Raw genomic sequence first — 18,738 nt, 5'->3', positions numbered from 1 at the left:
AATTCTATGACCTGTTTTCAGCTATACAATTTAGAGCTCCACTGGAGTTCTGTGGAAGACCAAGTGAGGAGCTTTCAGTTTTGGAAAGTAGACACTCACATGACATAAATTGCCTAGATTCAGGAAAAAGAACAGCTAGGCAGTTTGCACAATTTACAACTCAGGTGCCATGTGATATCATTTCTGTGGGGATTCTCATTCCAAGATAATGAGACTGATGTTAATAAACAATCGAGATTTTTATTGAGTTTCCTTAAAGGTGTAACACAAGGGTCTCTCCCAGAAAAATAGAAAGTAAAACTTCCTACAATACTTCTCTATCTCTCTCCTCTCTCCAAAGTTCCCTACTCATGACAGCTGCTAAAATCCTCCCTCTCCTCTTTCAATCTCCCAATCCTTCCATGTTGTTATGTAACAGTTTTCTTTCTCTCCTGTTTACTACCTTCTTCCCACATGGTGTAAAAGTGAGAAGTTTTTCTTGTACCCCTGCACCAACCATACATAGAGGACAGCTAAAGGCCTCCCAGTTCTCTCTCTCTTCTTGGCAAGAAGCATGTGGCATCCCCTACAAAGTGTATTTCTCTCCTCCTGAATGTTTTTTGCATGAGACATTTTCTTACAGAGAAATTCTGGGGACTAACATTCTCTACTTTGTTTTATGTATACAAAACAGAGTATATAACATATATATAACAAAGATGTGCTGGGCATGGTGGCTCACACCTGTAATCCCAGCACTTTGGGAGGCCGAGGCAAGCGGATCACCTGAGGTCAAGAGTTCGAGATCAGCCTCAACGTAGAGAATCCCCGTCTCTACTAAAAATACAAAAAATTAGCCAGGCGTGGTGGTGCGTGCCTATAATCCCAGCTACTCGGGAGGCTGAGACAGGAGAATTGCTTGAACCTGGGAGGCAGAGGTTGCGGTGAGCTGAGATTGCACCATTGCATTCCAGCCTAGGCAACAAGCGTGAAACTCCGTCTCAAAAAAAAAAAAAAAAAAAAAAAAAAAAAAAAAAAGATGTATATATAAAGCCATATATATATATACACACACACATATCTGGTTCATTGCAGCCTCGACCACCTAGGCTCAAGCACTCCTCCCACCTCAGCTTCCTGAGCAGCTAGGACTACAAGGCTGTGTCACCATGCCTGGCTAATTTCTAAATTTTTTGTAGAGATGAGATCTCTCTATGCTGCCCAGGCTGATCTCAAACTCCTGGACTCAAATGATCCTCCTGCCTTGGCCTCCCAAAGTCCTGGGATTATAGGCATGAGCCACCACACCTGCCCCTTCTACTCTGTTGTATTTAGAAGGAGAGAATCTTATGGGAGAAATTCCTGTTTTAATTTGTTTTAATCTATTACATAGAAACTGTCTACAGGACTATACTAGATTTCTACTTTTCATCAGTGATGAAGAAAGTTGTTATAAGGAAAAAACATTATGTTTTTTGTTTTTTTTTGAGATGAACTCTCACTCTGTTGCTACGCTGGAGTGCAGTGGCACAATCTCAGCTCACTGCAACTTCTGCCTCCTGGGTTCAAGCAATTCTCCTGCCTCAGCTTCCCGAGTAGCTGGGACTACAGGCGTGCCACCACTCCCACCTAATTTTTGTATTTTTAGTAGAGACGGGGTTTCACCATGTTGGACAGGATGGTCTCGATCTTTAGACCTTGTGATCCACCCGCCTCGGCCTCCCAAAGTGCTGGGATTACAGGCGTAAGCCACTGCGCCCGGCAGGAAAAACCTTTTTGAACGAGATCATGAATCAACAAAATAAAGAAAATAAACTTCAATCCTTGGATACAATACAGAGAAAAGGAAGAACCCCACAGGAAGGGTGCTTATACCAGAGTTAAAGTTGGATGTGGCTTTAAAAGCTTTAAGGACATTAATACAAGTTTTTATAATTATGGAACATATCAAACTACATGAGATCCAAGTATCAAATAGAATCACAGATTAGATATAGAATCTGGAGTTGGGGGAAAGCTTAGGGAGCATATAGTGGAATTTTCCTCCCAATGTGGGAATAGTTTTTCCAGAAATCCCAGCACAAGTATATCCACCTGTGCTTGAACATATCTCATATATCAAAATTCAACTAATGTTTCCTTGTTCTGCCATCTGAAGCAACAGCCTTGACCAATCTTCTGTAGGTAACTTTATAAAATATTTTAAGAAATTTATCATTTTTCATGATCTTTTCTCTAACCCAAATCCCCCAATTCCTTAATATTTCTTACATCACAAGCATTTTTTAATTGTATTTTTAATGGGCACAAAAATACATTTTGATAGGAATAGGTTCTAGTGTTTGATGGCACAGCAGAGTGCAAAATAGTTAAAAATAATTTATTGTATATTTAAGAAGCTAGAAGAAAGATTTGGAATGTTCCCAACGCAAAGAAATGATAAATGTTTGAGATGATTAATATCCCAATTACCCTGATTTGATCACTAAACATTGCATGCATACATCGAAATAGTACACATACCCCAGAAATATGTATGCTCAATTTGATATATGATCAAATAGGATGTATCAATTCAAAAATTAACAAAAATTTATTTTTAATAGACAGATAATTGGATATATTTATGGGGTACAATATGATGTTTTGATATCTGTTTACATTTTGGAATGGTTAAATTAATGAACAAATCCATTATTTCACATACTTACTTTTTTGTGTGGTGAAAACATTTAAAATCTACTGTTTTACAATTTTGAAATATAAAATGTGTTATTATTTATTATAGTCATAATTCTGTGCAATAGATTACTAAAGCTTATTCCTCCTAACTGAAACTTTGTACTTTTGGATCAACATCTTCCCATTCCAGCCTGGGCAACTTAGTGAGATCCCATTTCTACAAAAATATTCTTAAAAATTAGTCAGGGGAGGTGGCATACACCTGTAGTCCCAGCTACTCTGGAGGCTGAGGTGGGGAGATCACTTGACCCCATGAGTTCCAGGCTATAGTCAGCTAGGATAGCACAACCACACTCCAGACTGGGAAGTGTGTATATTTCACATTTTCTTTTTTTCTTTCTTTTTGTTTTTGTATTTGTTTTTTTTAAGAGACAGGATCTCACTCTGTTGCCCAAGCTGGAGTGCAATGGTGCAATCCTAGCTCACAGCATCCTTAAACTGCTGTGCTCAAGGAATCCTCCCACCTCAGCCTCCCAAAGTGCTGGAATTACATGTGTGAGCCACCTTTCCCTGGCCCACATTTTCTTTATCTATTTATCTGATTCACCAAGATTGGTTCCGTATGTTATTTATTGTGAACAGTGCTACAATGAATATAGCAATGCAGATATCTCCTGGACATATTGATTTTCATTCCTTTGGAGACAAACCCAGAAGTGAGATCGTTGGATCATACAGCAATTCAACTTTTAGTTTTTTGTAGAAACTCCATAGTTTTCCATGATTCCTACCAACAGTGCATGAGTTCCCTTTTCTCCACACCTTCACCAACACTATCTTTTGTCTTTTTGATAAAAGCCATTCTGACAGGTATGTGGTGATATCTCATTGTGGTTTGAATTTGCATTTCCCTGATGATTAGTGATGATGAGCATCTTTTCACATATCTGTTGGCCATTCTTATGTCTTTTGAGAAATGTCTGTTTAGATTCTTTGCCCATTTTTTGATTGGGTTATATGTTTTCTTGCTATTGAATTGTTTAAGTTCCTTATATATTTTGAGTATTATCCCCTTCTCAGATGTATGCTTTGCAAATAGTTTTTACTCCCAATCTGTAGGTTGTCTCTTTATTGTTTCCTTTCTTGTGCAAAAGGTTTTTAGTTTGATACAATCTCATTTGTTAATTTTTGCTTTTGTTGCCCGTGATTTTCATATTCAAGAAATCTTTGCCCAGACAAATATCATGGAGCTTCTCCCCTATGTTTTCTTCCATTAGTTTTATAGTTCCAGGTTTTAAGTCTTTCGTCCATTTTGAGTTGATTTTTGTATATGGTATACCACAAACTTTGTAAACACCCTGCCATCATAGTGGTGCTCTGACTTATCAATATTCTTTTTTAAAAGTGTGTCCTTTTTAACTGAATTAGTATGTTCAACTATTTATTTATTTATTTATTTATTTAGAGACAGAGTCTCTGCTGCCCAGGCTGGAGTGTGCAAGTGGCTCAATTATGGCTCACTGCAGGCTCGATCTCCTAGGCTCAAGTGATCCTCCTGCCTCAGCCTGCTGAGTAGCTACGACCACAGGTACACGCCATCATACCTGGCTAATTTTTTAACTTTTTGTACAGACAAGGTCTCACTCTGTTGCCCAGGCTGGTCTCAAATTCCTGGGCTTAAGTGATCCTCCCACCTTGGCCACCAAAACTGTTGGGATTACAGGCGTGAGCCACTGGGTCTGCCCCAACAACATTTTTTGTCTGGCATTATTATTATTATTTTTTAAGAAACAGCTGTGTTTTACATTTTTCATGTAATTGAAGTTTATTCTTTTAACTAGTAAAAAAAGTTTTTAAACCAATCCTTTGTAACTCATAAATACTTCCTTATGATCTTTTAACTTAATTTTACACATAACAATAAATCTAGGCTGGGCATGGTGGCTCACACCCGTAATCCCAGCACTCTGGGAGGCCAAGGCTGGAGGATCACTTGAGAGACCAGCCTGGGCAACACAGCGAGACAATAGAGACATCTCTATTAAAAAATTTTAAAAATTAGCCCAGTGTGGTGGTGCACTCCTGTAATCCCAGCTGCTTGGGAGGCTGAGGATCACTTGAGCCTAGGAGGTTGAAACTGTAGTGAGCTGTGATTGCGCCACTGCATTCCAGCCTGGGCAGCAGAGTGAAACCCTATCTCAAATGAATGAATGAATATATAAATCTACCTTCTACAGCCATAATATAGCAACTTTGTCTCCTTCCAGCAGATGGCACTGAAGATTGTGCACAGTAATTTTAGTCTAGGGCAGTGCTTCCCAGCCTCTTCATGTCATAACACAGCTAGAAAATAAGGATATTTTTGTTGGGTAAAAGACAAGGATGCTTGCAGCCAAAGAAGACTAGCCTGAGGATCACTTGAGTACCCCTTAGCTGTCCCAGCGTCTGAAGAGGTTTAATATCTTGGTACATCTTATAATGAATTGCACTCATTCAGTGTGCCCTGGTATAGTGGTGCCCTGATGTAGGTCATCTTTTTATTAATTTGGGGCCTATTATGAGTTTATGTTTTAAAACTGTGCTTTATAAATATTAATCCCAACATCGATGTCAGTGAGAAAGAAGTGAGAATTTTGAAGGTGGTAGTAAGAGTGACGTGAAGATTTAAAAAGCAGAGATTTAAAAATGAAAATTCATAATAATAAATATACAATAAAGTAGTATGACCCAGTTGAAATTAGGAACAATTCTGAAAAGCAAAGAGTGACTCATGCTGTATGAAATCTCCATTTGCTATGGACTGAATTCCATACCCCCAAAATCCAATTGTTGAAGCCCTAACCCCCCATGTAACTGTATTCAAGAGAGGGCCTTTAAGGAGGTGATTAAGGTTAAATGCAGTCATAAAGGCAGAGCCTTGTCCAATAGAACTGGTGCCCTTATACCAAGAGACACCAGACAGCTTGCTCTCTCCCCATCTCTGCGTGTCATGTATGGACTAGCGAGAGAAGGTGGCCATCTACAAGCCAGGAGGAGAACCTTTACCAGAACCTGATCATGCTGGCACTCTCATCTCAGACTTTCAGCTTCCAGAATTGTGGGAAAACACATTTCTGTTGTTTAAGCCACCTCGTTTAAGGTATTTTGTTAAGGTGGCCAAAGCAGACTAATTCACCATTTTTCTATAATAAACAATAATCAGTAAGAAGAAAAGTAATTGGCAAAATGTACACACTGTTGACTATGTGATGAGAAGATCACTGTCAACCTTGGGTGCCCATTAACCCATTAGGAGATGGTTCAAGTATCTTAAAGGCCTAAGAAAGTAAAATTATGGAAAGCAAGGGTGCTAGGCCCATTTTAATCTGTACAACACAACATGAGTGGTAGCAGGTGTGAATATACTGCAGCTGCTAAGAAGTTCCTTTAGGATCATCAAGGAGGGGAATTTCCTTCCTTAAGGGACTTCAAATGTAAATCCAACAAAAAATGCCCTTTAGAACCTTGCTACTCAAAGTGTGGTCCATGGATCAGCAGAATTCGCATCACCTGGGAGCTTGCTAGAACTGTAGATTCTCGTGGCTCAAGCCTGTAATCCCAGCACTTTGGGAGGCCGAGACGGGCGGATCACGAGGTCAGGAGATCGAGACCATCCTGGCTAATATGGTGAAACCCCGTCTCTACTAAAAATACAAAAAACTAGCCGGGCGAGGTGGTGGGCGCCTGTAGTCCCAGCTACTCGGGAGGCTGAGGCAGGAGAATGGCGTAAACCCGGGAGGCGGAGCTTGCAGTGAGCTGAGATCCGGCCACTGCACTCCAGCCTGGGCGACAAAGCGAGACTCCGTCTAAAAAAAAAAAAAAAAAAAAAAAAGAAATGTAGATTCTCATGTCATCCTAACCCTACCCAATAAGCATCTTCATTTTAACATGATCATCAAGAGAGTCATACGTGCCTTAGTTTGGAGTGCACCATATACAACTTATATCAGTAAAAAGGAGAAGAGTAAGCTTGGTTCTAAAGTTGCAAAGGACTGGCTCACTTTTCTGTTTTCTGGAAATGCACATGTGGCTTACTCTGAACTTGGGGAGTATTGGGACTTATGAACAATCGAAATTTTGGAACCTAACCTGTTCATATGTAAAAGAGTTTCCAAAGTTCCAAAATGGGTTCTATATTCCTCTAATCTTCTGAAACAGAGTACAGAGCATAATTTAATTTTTCTTTGTAATTGAGGGCCAAAGCTATGAATATCTGTTTTGGTCCTGAGACATGGTGATGTCACAAAGCACTTTCAAGTTATAAAGCAGGTGTTTGGTATATGACAGTTCCATTCACTTTATTTCCATCAGTATATTAGGTTAGAAATTTCTCAGATGGCAGAAACTTGTGGACTATGTTTATCATATTTCCAGTGGAATAAATAGGGTTGTTCAATGTAACTAATTGTGTCAGACTACCATGCATTTTAAATTCATTTTTCTAATTTTTTTGTTTTTCCTGTGCTTATTCTGCCAACTAATAGTGACTGCTCCTCTCAAGCTACCTATATTAACAGCATTTCCTTCCCTTGTCTTGTGATTCATAGTTTCTAATCTGCCGTGGGCTAGGTAAGTGTGTAACTACAGAAATTACAGCATATCTGAAATAATAGCCAAATAGTTTATGTGACAGAGATTTCCTGTAAGCGCATGCAGTATTGTTCATGAGTTGACTATGCGGTAATTATTTGCCTAATAATCTCATCTTTTATTTTTCTTTTAGTATCTTAGTTGTGTTTTAGACCACTGAAATGTAAATGAGAGTTAAATGACATCAATATAAGTGATCAAATATTATTAAAGTCAGTAAAATTATTTATTCTCATGATAATGAGTAGTGAAACTCAAATTGGAAAGCCATAATGAAAAGAACAAAGATTCACTAAGAGCAAAAAACAAACAAGAAGGCCGGGCGCGGTTCATTGTATTTTGGGAGGCTGGGTGGATCACGAGGTCAGATAATCCTGAACACGTAGTGAAACCCCATCTCAAAAAAAAAATTGGCTGGGCGAAAGTCCAGCTAAGGCTGAGGCAGGAGAATGGCGTGAACCCGGGAGGCGGAGCTTGCAGTGAGCTGAGATCCGGCCACTGCACTCCAGCTGGGCGAAGAGCAAAAAAAAAAAAAAAAAAACAAACAAGAAAAACCACAGCCAGTTTTTTCTTTAATTCAAGAAATATAAATACAAGTCAATGGGAACATATAGAAAAGTTTCTGCATACCTTTGAGAACAGACCATATCTTATTCATTTTTGTATCCCTAATACCTAGCCTATTACAAATGTAATACATCTGTAAATGGATCAGATAAAGGAGGAGAAAGAAGAAAATTGTTTCTTCATATTAGGAGAGGTACACCTCATAGAGAATGCCACTAAAAGGGAAGGAGTGATCTACAAATGCCAAATGTGATTTAAAAACTAGAGAATAAAAAGCCTGGTGGAGGAATATGGAAAGCCAGCCTTCAATAAAGAATTGACATTTCTTGGCCGGGCATGGTAATCCCAGCACTTTGGGAGGCCGAGGCAGGCAGATCACCTGAGGTCAGGAGTTCAAGACTACCCTGGCCAACATGGTAAAACCCCATTATCTACTAAAAATACAACAACTAGCCAGGAGTGATGGTGTATACCTGTAATCCCAGCTACTCAGGAGGCTGAGGCAGGAGAATCTCTTGAGCCCAGGAGGTGGAGGTTACAGAGAGCCAAGATGGTGCCACTGCACTCCAGACTGGGTGACAGTCTCAAAAAAGAAAAAAAAAAAAAAAAGAGCTGACATTTCTTGATAGGTGTTCAGTTGTCCAAGGCTCCCACTTCTGTTACACAGAATAGAGTCGTAAGTTGGGGATGACAAATAGTAACACACGTGTTATTTCACTTGCATATATGCAGCAGAGATTAATTCAATTACCCACTCTTTCTCACTGAACACAGACTTAGCCTCAGCATCTGTATCAACACTACACCTCAAAGAATCTGAGTTGACACAGGAAACATCATAATTGCCATTTGTGACACTGTGATCACAAATCCACAAAATACCACTTTCATTGGTCTGTAAAAGATTGAAGAGATGTCCTGAAAGAAAGGACCATCATCTTCCAAAGTAAGAGAATGAATCAATTCAGCTTAACTCTGCTATTCAAAAGCAGTGGTCCTCAAACTTTCCCAAGCATCAGAATTGCCTGGAGAGCTTGCTGTAGGGCCCTATCTCCAAGGCTTCTGAATCAGTAGGTCCAGGATTTGGGCCCATAAATCTGCATTTCAAAAACTCTGAGATCTACCATTATAAAGTATACTGGAACAAATTCTAAATATGAAAAACCGAAAATCTTTTGACAGCAAGATAGTAAATCATAACTAGCATAGCTTTATGAAGAAAAATGTACATTAACGCAGTATAGTTTATAGTAAAGCAATGGTCTGGAGCTAAATAAACCTCGGTTTTATCTCTGGTTCTGCTAACTATTGGTTTATGATTTTTACTAAGTTTATTTGAGCTCTATAAGCATTAGTTTCTTCACAGATAAAATAAGGATAAGAAAAATATCCCGTGGAGTTATTGTTAGGAATAAATAGAAAAAAATACATACCTAAAGTTACAAGCACAGTGCCTAGTAGATGGTTCAATCCTGTTCGTTCAATCCTTCATCCTTTTTTCACTTATAGCAGTAATGGAAATTAAAGCAAAAGAGTGAAATATTTTCATAAAGGTTGTAGGGTTTGTTGGGAGGAAAAATATCTACCTTCTAGAAGGGGTGCCATGGCAGCGACAGCTCAAGGTCCATGTGGGGTGCCTGTAACGAAAGAAAGGCAAATGAATGTATAATACTTAACGTAAGTTTTACATGGCATTGGAGCCTTCATAAGGAAAAGAAGACCTGAAGAAACCTGAGCGTTTTATACTAGGTTTGATGAAAAGTAGACTCTTATGGAAAAATGTGGTAAGACAAAAAGGTGAGCTAATGGCAGTAAACTGGGGGAAACCTACCAAGGCCTACTCATTTAGATTCCTCTTGGCTCTGTCTTCACAGAAAAGATTGCTTATTTTCTCCAGGTATAGGATGGCATCTCTCACATGAGGGTCTTAGACCTGCTTCACGGGAAGGTCAGAGTCCTCACACCTGCCATTTCTCAAATGTCATCAGCTTAAAATATTCAGTATGCTAAGGTGTTATATTTTGGGGTAGTGTGCCCTGAACACCATCATAAACGTGCTAGAAAAATTCTACAGCAAATTAGTGGACAAGGGGAAGCAGCTTAGGTATTAAAGATTGTGGAGAAGATCTATTAAAACATAGGGCTCCAATCCTCCTCTTAAGGAGTCTCCCCTTAAGAGACAGGGTTCACTTTCATCCCATATACTTCTGATTAAAATGAGCCTCTTATACCCAGGAGAATACATTCCAGGTGCAGAAAGCCAATTACCTAGTTATTCCCTTACCCACGTAATTATAGACCTTAATCCAAATTCAAAGGACTCCTGAGAGATGCTGGAATCTGTAATTGTGTAATCTCTTTGATGAAGCACAGAGTGTGATCTTTTGCTGGTGTGGGGCTAGGTTTCTGTGGAGAAGCTGGAAACGCTGTGGAAAAAAGAGCTTGCCCCTTTTGTGTATATGGACTCTAATGTAGTTGAAATTCCTAGAAGTCAAAGGTATAAATCTAACTACTAAAATCCTATTTGTAGTGCATTAAAATGCCAGTTATTAATTTACGGTAACAACTAAAGGGAAGCTTTGTATTATTCTAGGACTACAATGCAATTTATGCTTTGCATAATGATTCAGGAAATGACTTAGTGCTCCAGAAATACCATCTTGCTAGATACCATTCTGAATCCAGCGTTTCCGAGCAATCTCATCTCCGATACAGAATGATGACATACCCAGGATTCCAAGACGGCAAAATGACTTGGGTAATGTAGTCTAGGGCCTGCCAGTGAGTATGCTGAGACAGACCAGAAAGACTTAAAAGATTCCACTAATGCAGATAAAGCGAGCTGAGCCACAACTTCTCCGAACACCAACAGGATGCGCCAACACTTGACAAAAAAAAAAAAGAAGATAAAGTTTGTCTTCCAGCATTCCCTTACCCTATTTTCCCCTTCCTCTTCCCTACTTTATCAGTGGGAAAAGTTCTCAATAATGCAATTCTTACTGAGATTCTTGTGTTTATCAGAGAAATGTTTCCTCTTTCTTTATCAAGGAATTATATATTCCCAACAGACATGGAGCTTGAATGCTTTATTTCCTTTGGAATTAAGAAAGGGGAGGTGGGGGAATCAAAAATTAAAAACCAAACCCAAGTCACTGTTTCTCTTCGAGGAAGGGTGGGTGGGTCAGTCGGATCTGGCGTTGCCTGAGCTCCGTACATTAACCCGCAGCTCTCAAGTTCGCCTCCCAGTAATGCCGGGCCCAGCCTCGCCGCGGTCGGTCGAGCCTCTGCCCAAGGTGGGAGCGGGCCACCCGGTCCCTTCACCCACTGAGGCCCAGGCCTCCCGCCTCAACACTAAGGTAGCTTGGCCGGGCCGGAGCAGCAGTCGCGGGGCCGGCACTGTGGCCGTGGAACCCCGGGCCAACCTCAGGCCTGGGCCAGCTCGGCTCCAGCCTGCAGGGGGCGCTGCGGCGGCACCGGCGCGAGGTCCGCGCGTGCGGGAAGCGACCCCAGGTGTAAGTCCCGCGGCGTGGGGCGCGTGGGGCAAGGCGAAGCGACTCAGGATCCCGGCGCCCGCGGGGGCCGCCGAGCGGCAGCGCTGGGCTTGCGGAGGAGCGTGAGCACCTGAGCCGCGGAGCCGGGTTACACCCTCAGTGACGCCAGGCGCGTTCCTTCCTCTTCCTCTCGCCTCTCCGGCCCCGCCTTCTCTTCCCTCCGCCCACCTCTCCGAAGCGGAGCCGCCGTCGCCAGCAGCGCCGTCATGTCGGCCCCCGCCGGGTCCCCTCACCCGGCCGCCAGCGCCCGGATCCCGCCCAAGTTCGGCGGAGCGGCCGCCTCAGGAGCCGCAGCGCCCGCGGGCCCGGCCCCGGCGCCGCACCAGCAGAACGGTGAGGCGGGCGGCCCGGGCGGAGCGCGGGGCCTAACACCGGCTGGGCGGCCTGCGCGGCCACATCGGGGCGGGGCTGGCCGGGAAGGGAGTCCGGGGCCAGGCCCGGCCCGAGGGAGGGGAGCGGGCGCGGTGGGGAGGCTGCGGGGTCCGCGCTAGGCGCGGGTAGGGGGCAGGGAAGGCGCGGCGCGGGGCGCGCGGTGGTTGGACGCCCCTGGCGTGGGGCCGGGGTCGGCGTGGGAAAGCTGGGGCCGGGGGTGTTTATGTAATGCGACCCCGGGCCCGAAACCGCCGGGGGCGAGTAGGGGCGACTGAAAAGCTGGGAACCCATGTAGTAAAACCCAGTTACCCAGCCTGGGCGCAGGCGAGTTGCCCCGAGCGACCCCTTGGCTGCGGGAGCGGGCCAGAAGCCGAGGCCGCAGAGTGCGTGGTCTGGGGAAGGCTGGTGCAGCCACCCAGCAGGGTGGATTGTGCCCTTCCTGCCTCAGGAAAATTGCTTCGGTTACTGAGGCCCAGCGAACACGCTGCCTTGAGGAAACTTAAGTTTGCACTCAAGTTTGTAGACAAAAGGGTGTAAATATGCTATGTAAGTGTAACTGTAACCCTGACCCAGTTCGGCCTCAAGATCTGTCATTGCCGCTGCGGCTGCTGCTCGAGCTTTTGGAGTTTGCTTGTAGTGTTTGAAAGGGAGCAGGTGTAAACGGATTTAAACGAACATCTTTAGATCTGGGTGTTTTTCCTAGCTCCACTTTCAGAGATGGAAAAACGTGCCAGAGTTGGCCCTGCTTTGAGGCAAGGCCTTCATACAGGCAGCAGCCAAATGCAACACGAAAGCCGCTTTCATATTAAGGTCGTGGGTTTTTAGTAGGCTGCAAAATGATCGTCTCTAGGATATGCATTCCCTAATGCTGAGATTTGGAATGTTCGAGGATGGGGCCAAGGGTGGGGGAATTTTCCTTATAGGCTTGATAATATGTCAGATGAGAACCTTGGAAAGTAATTGACTGAATTTAGAAAAATACCTCTGTCCTGTGTTGGTACGAGAACCAAACTACATTAGTACTCTTCAAATGATTGACCTGTTTTATCTAATTTCCTAGTGAAAATCTGCTGAACTTTATGAATTAGTTTAACCAACATCTAAGTTTTACAACTGATGCTTTTCAAATATGAAGTGTATCGTTTGTCCTGAGAAGCAGAGGTTGATTTTTTTTATAAACAAAAGTGATACTTTAGCCTCAATATTCTTTGGATCAGCCTTACCTATCAATATTACATGCTGTACTCTCAGTAGTCATTGTTTACTATAATCGCTTTTGGATATGACCAGGGTTATTGGTGGTGTACACCTGAACAAATGTAAAAATATTATTTGTGAGCAGTGTTTGTTGTTGTAACCTTAATATAAGTTCTTGTTTTTGTTTGTTTTTAAAATATCTTTATGAGGGAACTAGAAGACGATAATTTAGTAAAAGAGCCCAAGTCTTTTAGAACATTGTAGACTCATGTTTACCAGTGATTCAAGGATTGTGTCTTTCCTTGATTTTTTGAATATGCATTATCATCTTAGTGAACAGTTTTTAAAGTGGCAAATGTTTATTTCAACCTTATAAATTTTGTGAACACTCAAGAATGCCAGGATATGTACTCAGCCAAGTGTAATCAGGATGTTAAAATCTGTAAGAACAAATCAATGTTTGGATGCCAAATACAGATGATGCTTGAGTTCTCCTGTTTATAATCACTACTTTCCTTTAATGTTGCAATAATCATTTCAACATTTTTTGCGTGCTTACCAGTTGGGTACTCAAGGTTAGGGTAGTAGGATGAGACAGAGTCCCTGCCTCTCTCCTAACTTGCCCTGTATTTGATAATGTTTGAATTGGTTCTGGCTAGCCTTGAGGGACTGGACAGGTTGGGGTGGGAGGGAAAGGTTGTCGGTAGCGGAGGTTACAGCATGAACTAAAGTTTGGAAATATGAAAGTGCAGGGCAGGCTTGGAAAGTGAAAGGAGTCAAGAGGTGTAGAGGGTGCTGGGTGGCATGGGAAGCCAAGGCATTGAAGCTGAAAGGAACAGGTTAAAAGGGGCCATGTTGCAGAAAGGCCTTAAATGTTATGCTAGGAAATTTGAAAGTTATGGTAAAGTATAAGAACTAGGGTCAGGTAGAGACAAGGTCTCCCTGTATTGCCCAGGCTGGTCTGCTGGGCTCAAGTGATCCTCACACCTCATCCTCCAGAAGGATTTTTGTTTTTGTGGAAGGGATTAGTATAAGTAGAGAAATCAGATTAAATCTCTTTTTGTTTTGTTTGCTGATCTCAAAAAAAAAAAAAAAGTTTGCTACATGGTATCAGCATCTAGTAAGCAGTCACTTGGGTTTCTCATTTATTTTTCAGCCCTACATAAAGTAGTTAGCCTTTTAATATAGCTCTGTGGAATTCCAGACATGGTGAAAAAGAAATAGGTCAGAAATATGAGCATAAAACAGACAGAATTGCAAAACTGGAATGGTACCCAGAGATCACTTACTTCAGTGTTGTGGTGTAATATGAAATACATTTGACCTTTGTCCTGGGTTCCTGAAACAGCTCCTAAAACTCTTGTAATTTCCTGAGTGATAGGAGTGTCGCTTGTTACTCACAAGGAGCCTCTTTTGATTACATTTGAGTTTATACTAATGAAATGACTTAGGATGGGTCTCCTAGACAGCCTCAGGCTGGAGCTGGTCACCAGAAAGACCAAGTGATTACAGAGTTGGGACTTTCAGTCCCCACCCATCATCCCCTTTGAAGGGAAGTGGATAGGCTGGAGATGAAGCTTTATAAAAACTAGTAAGATTTAGTGACCTGGGTTGCTGAGCATGTGGAGATGCTGGGAGGGTGGCGACACCTGCCCCCATCCTTTGCCCTGTACATCTCTTTCATTTGGCTGTTCATCTGTATCCTTTATAATAAACAATATAAGTGTTTTCCTGAGTTCCACAAGCCCTTCTACCAAAGTGATTGAACCTAAGGAGGGGGTAGTAGAAGCTCCAGTTTGTAGCTGGTTCCTCAGAAGTACAGATGGCAACCTGCTACTTATGATACTTGTGATAGGCATCTGACATGGGGAGCAGTCTTGTGGGACTGAACCCTTAACTGAGTTAGATCTGAGTCTAACTTCAGGTAGGTATCTGACTCAGGGATCTGAGGCTAACTTCAGGTCAGAATTGAATTGAATTGGAGGACACCCAGTTGGTATCTGCTGGGGAAAAATAAAAACAAAAATGCACACATCTGGTCACAGAAGTGGTCTGTGCGGAATGAGAGTAGAGTGAAAAAAGTTTTTTGGTTTTTATTGTTTGTTTTAGAGACGGTGCCTCTCTGCCACCTAGGCTATAGTCAGTGGCTATATCATAGCTAAGTGGAGCCTCAATCTCCTGGGCTCAAGTGATCCTCCTGCCTCAGCTTCCCAAGTGACTAGGACTACAGGTATGCATCACCACTCTTGGCTAATTATTTTTATTTTTATAGAGACTGAGTCTCACCATGTAGCCCAGGTTGTTCTCAAACTGCTGGCCTAAAGCGATCCTCCTGCCTAGACCTACCAAGGTCTTGGGATTACAGGCGTGAGCCCCTAGGCTGGGCCCTGTTTTTTCTTTTTCAAGTGGTTAGCAAATGGCAAAGGTTTTTTGTTTGTTTGAGACGGAGTCTCACTCTGTCGCCAGGCTGGAGTGCAGTGGCGCAATCTCAGCTCACTGCAACCTCTACCTCCTGGGTTCAAGCGATTCTCCTGCCTCAGCCTCCTGAGTAGCGGGGACTACAGGCGCATGCCACCACTCCTGGCTAATTTCACCATGTTGAGATGGAGTTTCACTATGTTGGCCAGGATGGTCTCCATCTCCTGACCTCGCGATCCACCCGCCTCGGCCTCCCAAAGTGCTCGGATTACAGACGTGAGCCTCGGAGCCTGGCCCACAAACTTTTTTTTTTTAAAGATTTGTTTTTCCAAAGGGCGTTGTATATAGATCCCTGATAGAGAAATCAGAAAAAAGCAAAGTGGTTGTGGTTAAAGTAGAAGTAGAGGTTCAGTTGTTTTTAAGCACAGTTTGAAAAACACAAGAGTTCAGTTCCCTAATTTTACAGATGAAATGAAGATTCAGAAAGGTTAAGTAGGTACATTTTCTACCAATTCTGTGAAAGCTTTGTGAGGGTAGCAGTTTTTTCTGTCTCTTGTTCATGTCGTATAATGAGAGCTTATAACAGTATAGGCAAGTTACAGGTATTCATTAGACGTGTTTTTTTTTTTTTTTGAGACGGAGTCTCGCTCTGTCGCCCAGGCTGGAGTGCGGTGGCCGGATCTCAGCTCACTGCAAGCTCCGCCTCCCGGGTTCCCGCCATTCTCCTGCCTCAGCCTCCCGAGTAGCTGGGACTACAGGCGCCCGCCACCTCGCCCAGCTAGTTTTTTGTATTTTTTATTAGAGACGGGGTTTCACCGTGTTAGCCAGGATGGTCTCGATCTCCTGACCTCGTGATCCGCCCGTCTCGGCCTCCCAAAGTGCTGGGATTACAGGCTTGAGCCACCGCGCCCGGCCCATTAGACGTGTATTAAATGAAGTCTATTTTGTTTCTCCTAATTCCAACTCCAGGTCTCTTTTTTAAAATTTTTATTTATTTGTTTTAGAGACAGAATCTCACTCTGTCACCCAGGCTGGAGTACAGTGTTGCCATCATAGCTCACTGAACCCTTGAACTCCTGGGCTCAATCTGTCTTCCTGCCACGGCCTCCTGAGTAGCTGGGAGTATAGGTGTGTGCCACCATACACAGCTAACTTTCAAAAAAAAATTGTAGAGACTGATCTCAAACTCCTGGCTTCAAGTGATCCTTCCATCTGGACCTTCCAAAGTGCTGGGATTACAGGCATGAGCCACCGTGCCCAGCCTAAAGATTTCTTTCTATTAACAGACTCTAAGAAAAGTCTTTTTAGAAACTTTGATGTTTGAGAAGAGTAAGGAATAGAGAGGCAGAAAAGCAAGTCTTCATGATCACTTTTACTTGTTTTCTAGGTGTAACTGCTAGCGTGTTTCCTCCGCTTATTCGAAGATACAGCTTGACTTGATTGAGTCTGTTAAATCTTTCTCTTAAACTTCCTTCCTTGGTGTTGTATTTCTAGCCTTCATTTTTCATTGCGCAATGTATGGATTTTTAGAACTATTTGTATTTCCATACCAAGCATTAATTGAATATTTCTTACCTTTTACTTTGCCTTTTGGGATTCCTTCCAAAGCTGAGTCCTCAAACATAGGAAGACTGACTAAAATAATACCCTGGTAATGATCTTGTTGGGAGGTCGGGGGTGGGGGGCAGTCAGATTTAATAATAAGCTGCTGGTTTTTAATTTTACTTTTAGGAAGCAAATGGTGCTTATTTTCAAATGAAAGCATATTTTAATCCTTCCATATGCCCTTTTCCAGAATGAAACTACAGTTTTATCACTTTAATTGTTAATAATGCAAGAAAGATGAGATAGTAATGGGAATTACTAGAATTCACTGTGGAAGATGTAAATAAACATTCATACAGCAGTACTATCGGGTCAGTCACAGGAAACCCTTAAACTTTGAGGACACATGCAACATTTGAAATGATGTAAATTCTCCCTAGTGTATCTCAAATAAGTTACTTTTGATCAGAGGCACATCAGTGTCTCAGGTTTCTCGTCTTCATTTATAGCTAACCGGAAGCATCAGGTCCTCTCATGAATATACCCCTATGGTATTAAAGTGACTGTGTCTGAATACATAATTTCCTTCTAAGCTGATTTTTTTTTTTTTTTTTGAGATTGAGTTTCAGTCTTGTTGACCAGGCTGGAGTGCAATGGCGCAATCTCAGCAGACCGCAACCTCTGCCTCCCGGTTCAAGGGATTCTCCTGCCTCAGCCTCCCAAGTAGCTGGGATTGCAGGCATGCACCACCATGCCTGGCTAATTTTGTATTTTTAGTAGAGACACGGTTTCTCCATGTTGGTCAGGCTGGTCTGAAACTCCTGACCTCAGCCTCCCAAAGTACTGGGATTACAGGCGTGAGTCACCGCGCCCAGCTCTAAACTGATTAATAGATATCTCAAAGATCTTAAAGTAGGCTGGGTGTGGTGGCTCACGCCTTTTAATCCCAGCACTTTGGGAGGCTGAGGCGGGCAGATCACCTGAGGTCGGGAGTTCGAGACCAGCCTGGCCAACATGATGAAACCCCGTCTCTACTAAAAATACAAAAATTAGCCGGGCATGGTGGCAGGCGCCTGTCATCCGGGCTACTCAGGAGGCCGAAGCAGGAGAATCGCTTGAACCCGGGAGGCGGAGGTTGTGGTGAGCCGAGATCATGCCATCACACTCCAGCCTGGGGCACAAGAGCGAGACTTCGTCTCAAAAAAAAAAGATCTTAAAATATTCACTCCATATGTAAGCAAGTGTCTTATATCTGGGTTTAGTTTTTATTTTTAATTGCTATATATATTGCTTTAGTTGTTTGCAGTGTCTTTTTACTCCCCCTCCCCCCAGGTTTCTGGGATTGTAGCAGTAATTAATTTTGTAAACCATATTCATTGCCATCACTAGTATTTCATGTTACTTTATCTTTCCAATTCATCTGTAATCCCTGAAGTATTTTATGCTAAAGGTATTAAAATAGAATAATTTTCTTTCCTGGAAATGAGGCCTCTTCATTGTCAGCATTATTAGAAAAGATCATGTTATATATATTCAGCTCTGGAGAAGCCACTATTTTCAATAGGCTAAGCATACTCAGACTTGTCCAGAAGGTGTGGACCAGTGAAAAGGTTATAGGCTTTGATACAGCCCAAATTTTTGTGGAGAAACTTACTTAACATGCTTCAGGGTGTAATGATACCTTTCTTACAGAGTTGTTGAGAGAATTACATTAAATGAGGTACTATTTTTAAAGTACTTAGCCCTAGAAGGGGCTTAGCAATTAGAGTCCCTCCCTTCCATTTTCTTCAGAACACCG

At 42.5% G+C, this 18,738-nt stretch overlaps 2 protein-coding genes across 6 annotated transcripts in view; both read left to right on the top strand.

Moving 5' to 3' along the window:
* Positions 1 to 18,738, top strand: part of MCUB (mitochondrial calcium uniporter dominant negative subunit beta) — a 1,088,652-nt gene that overhangs the window by 846,382 nt on the left and 223,532 nt on the right. The gene's annotated exons all lie outside the window — the stretch shown is intronic.
* SEC24B (SEC24 homolog B, COPII coat complex component) overlaps positions 11,563 to 18,738 on the top strand; it is a 106,119-nt gene continuing 98,943 nt past the window's right edge. For 4 of the 5 annotated variants that reach the window (XM_050790982.1, XM_050790980.1, XM_050790979.1 and 1 more), the window contains exon 1: positions 11,563 to 11,741. In XM_050790982.1, coding sequence (XP_050646939.1) covers positions 11,615 to 11,741 — 127 coding nt within the window. In that variant the 5' untranslated portion in view covers positions 11,563 to 11,614. The remainder of the gene's footprint in view (positions 11,742 to 18,738) is intronic. The other variant, XM_050790983.1, reaches the window with a different exon arrangement.

Source organism: Macaca thibetana, chromosome 5 (assembly GCF_024542745.1).
Source record: "Macaca thibetana thibetana isolate TM-01 chromosome 5, ASM2454274v1, whole genome shotgun sequence".
Classification (NCBI taxonomy): domain Eukaryota; kingdom Metazoa; phylum Chordata; class Mammalia; order Primates; family Cercopithecidae; genus Macaca; species Macaca thibetana.
This window is presented reverse-complemented; position numbering and strand designations above follow the sequence as displayed.